The following is an 11,044-nucleotide window of genomic DNA, read 5'->3' as shown; positions in this document are numbered from 1 at the left end:
TTTTCTGTTTTTCCTCCAAATCCATTCAAATTCAAGATATTTTACATCACTGCAGGAGCTAGTGATTTTTGTGATTTTGTATTCATCGGGTATCCTTTAATTGCATATTTATCTCGTACTTATACAGTTTGATACATACAAATTGTATTTTATTTTGCTCGTTTGTCTAACGTATCCATACTTATACAATTTGATATTCACAAATTGTATCTTTTTTGTACATTTGTATAATGCATTCATATTTTGCTTAACAACAGTGTTGAAATGTATCCATATTTATATACATAAATACTTGTATATAAGTACAAGTTAAAATGTTGATTTACGAATATAGTTATATCTACATATATAAGTAATATATCCTAGATAAAAAGTTGATTAGAAAATACAAGTATAGCTGTATTCGAAGTACTCATTTTTGTGTTTAACAACAAAGTATTCTATATCGGTGTATTCATTTTTTGTTTAACAACTTGTCATGTAGTTCACCTATTCAAAATCGAAATACTTAACAATCATTCACAAATTCAACAATTTGCTTACAACAATAACTTAAATTAATGAAAAAAAATTATTAATACCTTTACGACGCCAAAATAAGAAATATGGAGACAACAAGAAAATTGAGTATGATGTATCACAATTTTTGTTAAATTGATAAATAATATGATTTGATATGTCTTTAAATAAGTATTTTTTTAGTTATAAAGTTAATTATGGGAAGTTGCTCATTGTATGATGTAATGTAAGGAGAGTGATTTATATTCAGAGTCAATTCCTTATTTAGTTTGTTGTACTTGAAGATGTATTAATGTATAAATTAAAAAAAATAATAAAAAACTATACAATAATACAACAAAAAGGTGATATTAAATTGTAGTCATATATTGAAAATAACATATTTATAGTTATTTGTATTCATTAACCCTATAAATATAATTATTTTTGTAAGTTGCTCGATTCGGCATAAGATGTACACTAAACAAATGATTATAGATAATCTTTGAGCAAATAAAGAATGAGACAACACAATCTAAACATTGATATTACACCTATTAATTCTTCCAACATTTTAGTTAGTTTGAACCAACTATCACAAAAACAAATTATATACTTGAAAATTTAAAAAATTTCAGGGATGAAAATGTCAGAGATTGATATTTCGAGTTAGCTTGAATCAATTATCACAAAAATATATATACTTAAAAAATTAAAATTTTTAGAAGTAAACATGTCATAAGAGATTGATATCAATAAATATTGCTCATATAATGTTGTAGGAACAAATTTTTTTGTCCAAATGACGGAAAATTTGTGTTTGTTTTACCACTCACTACAATGACATTTGTTTCAAATAGGGAGGGCAAACAACACACCTCAACGTCTCTTAATAACTATTCGTTTAACATTTTCTTTTTTGATCTATCAATCAATAAAGGCTAATATTTTGGTTTATGCTCACTAAGATAAAAAGTTTGATACATGCCTTGACTTGTTACTAGATAAAGATTCAGAGAATCAAGTTTCAAAATTTATAGAATTTTTTATTCAAAAAAATAAATGATTTTGTTGTATGAAAGGGTGTGAATGCTCTTCAAATTTTAAACTGATATGTGACATCTTTTTTATGATAAATAATCATAAAAGATAGTTTGTAAATAGTTTAACTTGATAATTGATACATTAGTAATAGTTGAAAGAAAGAAACTTTGACTGACAACCTATAATATTTTTTGGATTCTAAATAGCAATAAAAAACAGGTTTATGTGGTTGTATCTTATGCTTTTACTATGACAATACTAAATGTCAAAATAATAAAACAACTATACACAGTGGTTTGATTCTTTACCTTAGATATTCTCTTTTACAACTTTATTTAAAAACAATAATAATAAAATAAGAGATTTTAAGAAAATAATTTACACGTATAGAAGTTTATTTTATTTTCTAATAACATAGTTGGATGAATTCAAAACATTAGAAGGTTCTAATTTCATAACTGTACTTTTACTAATATAAGTGTTCTACTGCAAAAACATTTTAATACTCACTCTGAAAAGATAAACAAATATCTAACTAATACATATAAAATAAAAGTGGAGAAACTAATAAGTGATACAAGGTTCAAAAGAATTTGAAATTCAAGTAAAGTAGTGACTTGCAAAAGAGTTATGAGTGTTCCAAATTAGCAAACAGAAAAAGAACGATATATTCTTTCTTCGGGGAAGAGTAACACTATGTTTGAATCATTGTTATCAATTATATTATATTGTATCGTTATTATATCTACAATGTTTGTTTTGGTTGTTACTTAAAATGTATTGTATTGTATTGCTAAATTTGATTGTCACGTTTATGGAACAACCGATTTGGTATGTTGTCATTGTTACTTACTTTTTTTTTTTAATTATATCTTTATATAATATTTTAAAATATTATGTTATCTTTTACCTTAATTATTTAAATTTAGTCAAACCTCCTAACCTAAAATAATAAGAATATTATTATAAATTTATAAATTACAATACAGTACGATACTACCAAATCAAACAAGTAAAGTGCAATTAAACAATAACAAACAATACAGTCTAACCAAACATTGTATCTACTATAAAATACAATACAATACATTATAAAACAACGGATAACAATGATCTAAACAAAGTGTAAAAGTCTAAATGTTAAAAAAAATTGATAAGTATAATTTTTTTGTTTGATTTTTAATATATAATTCTTTATGTAAAAGCACAAAAATTATCGTATTTCTTTCCTTTTTTGTCACAACCCAAAAATGTACGTGATGACACTCGTCTTATCCCACCAAGACAAGTCAGCCTAAAACTCAATCATTACAATAAAAATGCGGAAATTTATGTTCAACTAAAAATACCCCTGAAATATGGTTGTCACATATACAAGCCTCTAAAATATTACAATTGAGTCAAAAGAAAAATACAAGTCTCATATGACATTGTTTCTAGAGTAAAACAAGATCATAAATAGGAGTAAGGTCTGCTGAGATGACAAACAACTGCCTCACAAATCTCCAAGAAGCCTCGAAATAGAAGAGAATGACAAGTACCACAAAAATTCAGGCTCGTAACCTACAAAAATTTGTAGAAGCAAGGGGTGAGTACCAAATCACACGTTACTCAGCATTTAAACCTCTAAACACAAGCTAAGGGGTGAAATACAGGTATCCTACCACCCCAATCGAACCTCCACAACTACAACCTGCATAAAAATTGTAACGATCCAAAAAAAAGGGAAAAATAAATAAGAATAAATAGGTACTTAAGGTAATTTAATTATTAATTAAAATTCTGAAATTTTAAGGGCATAATGGTCCTTTCGCGTATTAATTAAAATAAACCAGATTTGTATTAATTTAATTTAAATTCTATTTGACTAAGTCTTGAATTTAGTCTCCTAATCGTAATAGTTCTCTCTCTCACGCTTCTTAACTCTCTCTCTCTCTCTCTCTCTCTCAGGTTCTCCATCTTTCTCACGTTATTCTGCCAAACACAACAAAAACTAGAGAATTCATCAACAGTTCTTCACACTTGAAGAACTCACATGAAATTTTAAGAAAAAAAAAGCAACCAAAAACATTAAGGCGAAGAGAAGTTGTTCGTTGAGTGGTGTGGACGTTGAGGTAACTTGGACTGATTTTTGGAGAGAGTTTTGGGCAGCAAATTTTTCATTTGAACATCAATAAATGTATGGGTTTCTCTCATGGAATTCTTTCTCCAAGAGTACTTTTTTTCGAACGTTTTTTAAACTCTTGAAACTAAGGTTGTTTCCCTTCGTATGTCCTTGTCCTTAGCTCCCTAACGAATTTGTAGGATGGGTATGTTGTGCTGCTAGATTTTTGCATGAATGATGTGTTTAAATTAAGTACGAATGTGTTTATGTGCGGGAAATTACGATAATGATCATCAAAATATGACCGGGAAAGTTGATGTATAGGGGTGTATAGGGCAGTGTTTTAGTCACTGTTTTGGGGTGTATAAGTTGTGTATTCATTGTGTATTTTATGGGTGTAATGGGTATACAATGTGATGTTTTCATTATGATGAAGTATAGTGAATTGAATAACAATCTTATAGCTATTTAAACTTATGAAAAAAATGCACCTAAAAATGGATGGAGAAGGACAAAAATTTCCAGATTCTTGTACCCTTCAAAAGTGTCAAATTCTGAGTTTTTTAAATAAAATAAATTAAGTGAGGTCAATGTGAATCGAACCCAAGACCTCACCTGTGAAAGAAACTGAAAAAAATTAAAACAAAAACGTAAGGGGCTAGGGGGAATCGAACCCCTTAACTGCTGTCGCGAGACACACACACACATAAAAAAAAAGGGCTGGGGGGATTCGAAATCGGGTGCTGGAAGAGGAAGGAGGAAAAATTTTAATTAGGTGAATAGAAGGGAGGCGTGGGATTCGAACCCACGACCTCCCAGTTCGTGCGAGGAAGAGGAAAAAATAAAGAAAAAAAAGGGGCTGGGGGCAGGGATCGAACCCACGACCTCCAGTTCGCGAAAAAAGAATTAAAAAGGGGATGGGGGTGGGAATCGAACCCACGACCCCCAGTACGCGGAAAAAAAAGAAGAGGGATGCGAGGCGTGGGGATCGAACCCACGACCTCAGCGCTGAGGGGGGGGGGCAAAATATTAAGGAGATAAAAGTGAGGCTGTGGGGGTTCAAACCCACCACCTCACAGCCTACTCCTCTTCAGCGAAAATTAAAAGAAAATAAGGGGGCTGTGGGGGTTCGAACCCACAACCTCCCTATTGTAGCAAATTTAATTCTAAAAATCAAAGGGGTTGTTGCTCGAACCCCCAACCTTTCGGTTAATTAATAGTAAAAATTAAAATAGAAAATTTATCCCTTCATGTGAATATTGAGATTTAAATTAGAATTCTAATTAAAATAGAAAATTAATTCTTTCATGTAAATATGGAGATTTAATTTAGAATTCTAATTAAAATAGAAAATTAATTCTTTCATGTAAATATTGAGATTTAATTTAGAATTCTAATTAAAAATAGAAAGTTTATTCTTTCATGCAAATATGGAGATTTAATTTAGAATTCTACTTAAAATAGAAAATTAATTATTTCATGAAAATGTTGAGATTAAATTTAGAGTTCTAATGTTATGAATATTAGAAAATAAAATCATAAAAAAAATAAAATATATAAATGATATCCAAGTGATTCAAGATTTGGGTTCCCGTTCCCAAACTTCCGTATTGATACATAAGTCATACGTGAGCAAAATATTCAAGAATAATGCCATCTACTTAGATCGAAAATCAAGATCTTGGCATATATACAAGATACATAAGTCTTGTAATGCATAATCTTAGGAAAGTAAGAATCACTTAACGAACTATAAATGAAGCCCCATGACTTATATGTATAGACACATAAGTCTAACATACGTTCAAAAATAAGTGAACTTAAGATATACGTAATGGAATGAAGAAATGAACATTCACGTAATAAGAGGTGAGTAACTATGAAAAATAAAGGTGCTAATAATGAAGAATGTGGTGACAATCATGGTGTGAGGCTAATGTATATGATGAGAGCAATCTCAAATGAGCCTAAGTAAATGTTACCAATACGTACTCACCAAGGAGAGTGTAAGATAATGAAGAGACCAGTCTCTATGAACACTCTAATGAAAATATTGAGTTTAAAACACTTAATACAAATGATGAGATGAGAAATCATCTATTAAGCTATGATGTCCTCATACTAGAAGTCAGCTTCCATGATGTATGAGTTGAATGTAATGGAACTTTATACTGAGCACCGATATGCTAGCTATGAGCGGTGATGCCTTCTTTCGAGAAGGACAGAGGTTCACGTAACTCTCATGAGATGAGACTGTCCGGCTTGCCGGGTATGGGTCTCCATACATCTCTTAGTCTTTGAACCTGTATTGCCACTATAGGGATCTGGCGGGGTTAAATTCCCATATACGCTAGCATGTTACTGAGTCACTTTGGCCGGTGATTCCACCTTTTTTCGGTGTGGGGGAGACACTGGATTTCATGATGCTCACATGATCTATGTCGGTTAAAGTTAAAGTTCCCAATGAATGAATGAGGCCAGCCTCAAATGAACCATATAAAAAAATTGAATGATACCGAAGGTGTTAGGATAGGATAATCAAGAGGTGAGCTAGATTCAGGTAATGACAATAGGTTATTCCTGATCATTGCACAGCAAATCCGATGAAAGTCTTAAACTACATCTTAGGTATAACTGGTGTTCACACTGGCCTATGAATGAATTGAAATGAAATACGTATGAAGGAATGAATCAGACTCTGTGTTTGCTAAAGAAGGCTCCCTAGTTGAGGTCACATATGTTGAGCCCTCATTTTGAAAAGTCTTAAGGTCAAGTCTATGATAACAAGGTCGCATGGCATATGAAAGAATAATATGAAAGAAGCTATGTGTTATATGTTATGTGCTATATGAAGATATTATGTGTTGTGTGCCATACGATAACTATAATGATGCATGTCACTCTCATGGTATAACTTTCCCAATCTCAATTTGGCAAGTCCACTGACTTGACTTCCAAAAATCATGTTGTTAGGAAAGAGCTATTCTTTCTCATGCATGTCCCTGGTGTGTGCTTGCATATACCCATACTTAGTGCAAGTGTGTACTAATTCCATACAAATATCTACTTTTAGGTGCAGGCACAGGGGGACGGTAGAGCTACAGGTTCGTTGTTGCAGCTATCCGGACGTCAGCTTTCATCCGGAGTTTGGTAGGTCCTCACGCTTTCGAGGATGCTACTGTGTTACATTCTAGCGTAGTTTTAGAGTTGATCTAGTGGAGCATGTTCCAGTAGCGTTTCTTTCCTGTTTTGGTTCAGACTTTGTATTAGTGCTATCTTGGCCGATATACAACTAATACTTAATGAATTATTTCTTTCAGTTGCTTATCTCTTAAATGTTAGATGGTTGATGATGAACGATTACGAAATATAAAGAATGTTTAGCAAGTATGATTAAAGAATAGAAAGAAAAATTTCAAATTTTCTGCTAAAATTAGCCTATGTAAAGTAAGAATGACGTAAGTAGGCTTGTTTGCGACCTCTGAGAGGTCAAAGACGTCGGTCTCGTCTGGGGTATAGATTCCGATCGTGACAAAGTTGATATAAGAGCATTAGGTTAAATTTCGAGAATAATGAGTTCACATCAACCACATTGAGTAGTTTCTAAGTCATGGTAGCGAAGTGCACCACTATCCTGGATTAGAGAATGCATGATGCGTAAAAAAAATTTCCCTTCTCCTGATCTTATCGTGCTTTTCCTAATGTTTGAATTCTTGGTTTTATGAACGTGTCTAACATCAATCCTTGTTGTTTTCAGAGAATGAACACTTAGAGGACTAAGGGTCTGAGGACGGGAAGAGCAGCAGCTAGGGGTAATCAGAATCCACCCCAGGCTCTAGCTGAAAGAGTGGCCATGCCGGTTAACCCAACTGGGTTGACTGATGCGGAGGTGAGGGCATCTCTAGCCCAGATGGCACAGGCCATCATGGTGCAGGCCCAGGCTATGACTGCCCAAGTCAACCGGCATGATGTTCAGAGGGATAACCCACTGGTTCGCAGCATGGCTGACAGACTGCGAGATTTCACGAGGATGAATCCTCCTATATTCATAGGGGCTAAGACTTCAGAGGATCCTCAGGAGTTTATAGACGAGGTGCATAAGATCCTGGTGGCCATGGGGGCCACTGATATTGAGAAGGCTGAGCTGGCTTCCTACCAGCTCAAGGATGTTGCACAGACTTGGTGCAAGATGTGGCAAGATAGTCGTGTCCTTAGGTGGAGTTCCAGTCATATGGGAGCTGTTCAAGACAACATTTTTGGAAAGATTCTTCCCCAGAGAGATGAAGGAGGCCAAGGTTGAGGAGTTCATCAACCTTAAACAAGGATCTATGACAGTCAGGGAGTATTCCCTGAAGTTTGTGAAGCTATCAAGGTATGTTACTTCCCTTGATATTTAATAGCAAGAGTGAGGAGAGTACTTACCTTTGTTGAAATTATCTAGGTATGCTACTTCCCTGGTTTCGAACAACAGGGATGAGATGAGCAGATTCCTCACAGGAATAAATGGAGACTTGGAGGAGGAGTGTCGGTCTGTGATGCTCCATGATAATATTGACCTTTCTAGGTTAATGGTGCATGTCCAGAAGGTAGAGGACAGCCGCAAGAGGAAAGGTGTTCGTGATATTAGGCAACCTAGGCCTCAAGATCAGGCAGGTCCCAGCCATGAAGGCCATAGAAACAATTTTGGAGTCCGTGAGACGCCCAAATTCAAGAAGGGGCAAGAGAGTTCTGGGAATTCTAACCCTCAAAGAAATACAACACCTAGAGGAGGCAGACCCGAACTCAAGAGGGGCAATGGAGGTGAGATGCAGCGTCCAAAGAAGACCTGTGCTAAGTGTAGCCAAGCTCACAGTAGAGAATGCAGACAGGGCACTAATGCCTGCTTCGGTTGTGGTAAGAGTGGACACATGGTCAGAGACTGTCCCCAGAACAGAGGTCAGGCTGGAGGTAATGCTCAGCCTAGGCCTACCCCACAGAGTGCAGCAGCAGCCGAGCCTCCCAAGAGGAATAGATTCTATGCCCTGAAAGGCAGGGAGGAGCACGAGAAGTCTGCTGATGTGGTCACAGGTATGCTGCAAGTATTCTCAACTTCTGTTTATGCTTTACTTGATTCAGGGTCTGAGCTTTTCTTTGTGACTCCTCTGCTTGCCCTTACTTTTGAAATACTACCTGAAGTTCTGCATGACCCTATAGTGGTTAGTACGCCTTTAGGAGAAAATGTAAGAACTGATAGGGTATACAAGAATTGCCCAATAGTTGTGAGTGGAAAGACTATGTGTGCAAACTTGGTTGAGTTACCCATGCATGATTTTAATATTATTCTTGGCATGGACTGGCTTCACGGCTATTATGCTTGCTTGGACTGTCGTAGTAGAGTGGTAAGGTTTTGCTTCTCTAATGAAGAAGAGTTAGTCTGGGAGGGGTACAACCCGAATCGTCCTAACACCTTGATTTCAAATCTTAAGGCCAATAAAATGATGGCCAACGAGTTACTATGTCATCTTGTGAGTATTAATGATTTAGATCATGACGTTTCTTCCATAGACTCGGTGCCTGTAGTAAATGAATTCCTAGATGTGTTTCCTGAAGATTTGCCTGGAGTCCCTCCCCTTCAAGAGATTGACTTTGGTATCGACTTAGAACCTGATACTAAACCAATCTCAATTCGTTATAGAATGGCTCCAACAGAACTCAAAGAGTTGAAGCTGCAGTTAAAAGATCTTACTAATAAGGGTTTCATTCAGCCGAGCATATCCTCTTGGGGCGCTCCAGTGTTGTTTGTTAAGAAGAAAGAGGGGACCCTTAGAATGTGTATCGATTATCGGCAGCTCAACAAAGTCACTATAAAGAATAAGTATCCACTTCCCAGAATTTTTGATTTGTTCGATCAGCTCCAAGGGTCTAGTTTCTTATCTAAGATTTATCTTTGTTCAGGGTATCATCAGCTTAGGGTTAGGGATGAGGATGTCCCAAAAACAGCTTTTCGTACCCGTTATGGTCATTATGAGTTCTTGGTTATGTCATTTGGTCTCACGAATGCACCTGCTGCATTTATGGATCTCATGAACAGAGTCTTCCGTGAATACCTTGACTCTTTCGTCATAGTATTCATTGATGACATTCTCATCTACTTTAAGACCAAGGAAGAGCATGAACAACATTTGAGTCTAACCTTGCAGGTACTTATACATCATCAGTTGTATGCCAAATTCAGCAAGTGTGAATTCTGGCTGAGATCAGTGACCTTCCTGGGCCATGTTGTGTCCGATCAAGGTGTAGAAGTGGACCCCAGGAAGACTGAAGTTGTTAAGAACTGGACAAAGCCTCTTACTCCCACCGATATCCGTAGCTTTCTGGGATTGGCTGGTTACTACCTCAGGTTTGTGGAGGGCTTCTCTTCCATTGTTGCCCCACTTACAGCCTTGACAAAGAAGAAATCCAAGTTTTAATGGACGGAGACTTGTGAGAAGAGTTCCAAGAGCTCAAGGACAGACTCACTTCAGCCCCGATGCTTACTCTGCCTAAGAGTGGCGAGAATTACACTGTCTATTGTGATGCATCTAGGGTTGGTTTGGGATGTGATCTTACGCAGGCTGGTAAGGTGATAGCCTATGCTTCCAGACAGCTCAAGGTTCATGAAAAGAATTATCCCACTCATGACTTGGAGTTGGCAGCTGTGGTGTTTGCATTGAAGATGTGGAGGCATTATCTGTATGGAGTACATGTGGATGTGTTCATGGATCATAAGAGTCTCCAGTACGTGTTCACACAGAGGGAGTTGAATCTACGTCAACGCAAATGGTTGGAGCTGTTGGAGGATTATCACATGAATGTGCACTACCATACAGGTAAGGCTAATGTTGTTGCTGATACTTTGAGCAGGATGAGCATGGGGAGTACAACCCACGTTGAGGATGAGAAGAAGGAGCTAGTGAAAGAGGTACACAGACTGGCCAGACTGGGTGTGCGGTTTGTTGACTCTACTAGTGGAGGTGTTTCAGTTCACCCTAGTTCTGAATCATCTCTGATAGTGGAAGTCAAAAAGGGTCAGTATATTGATCCTGTGTTGATGGAGCTGAAGGACTCAGTGTTGTTAAAAATGAACGCGTCTTTCGCTTTGGGAGATGATGGCATACTTAGATATCAGAACCGGTTGTGTGTACCAGATGTAGTTGATTTACGGACCAGGATTGTAACAGAGGCCCATGGTTCCAGATATTCCATACATTCAGTGTCACGACCCAAAACCGAGCCGCGACCGGCACCCACACTTACCCTCCTATGTGAGCGAACCAACCAATCTAAACCTTAACATTTCAATTTAATATCAACCGAAAGTAATGCGGAAGACTTAAACTCATTAATAAAACCAATTCAATAACTTCTAAAATTCAACAT

The 11,044-nt window shown here is 36.1% G+C and overlaps 1 protein-coding gene across 1 annotated transcript; it reads left to right on the top strand.

Moving 5' to 3' along the window:
• The first annotated feature begins 7,556 nt into the window (after positions 1-7,556).
• On the top strand, positions 7,557-10,112 carry LOC107030326. The gene is made up of 6 exons (XM_027911980.1): positions 7,557-7,793; positions 8,011-8,018; positions 8,118-8,295; positions 8,545-8,713; positions 8,762-8,820; positions 10,026-10,112. The coding sequence occupies exons 1-6, from the start codon at positions 7,557-7,559 to the stop codon at positions 10,110-10,112; spliced, it is 738 nt and encodes a 245-aa protein (XP_027767781.1).
• Positions 10,113-11,044: the final 932 nt, after the last annotated feature.

This window comes from Solanum pennellii, chromosome 9 (genome assembly GCF_001406875.1).
Source record: "Solanum pennellii chromosome 9, SPENNV200".
Lineage (NCBI taxonomy): Eukaryota > Viridiplantae > Streptophyta > Magnoliopsida > Solanales > Solanaceae > Solanum > Solanum pennellii.
Note: the sequence above shows the minus strand (reverse complement) of the source record. Positions and strands in the feature narration are given on the sequence as shown.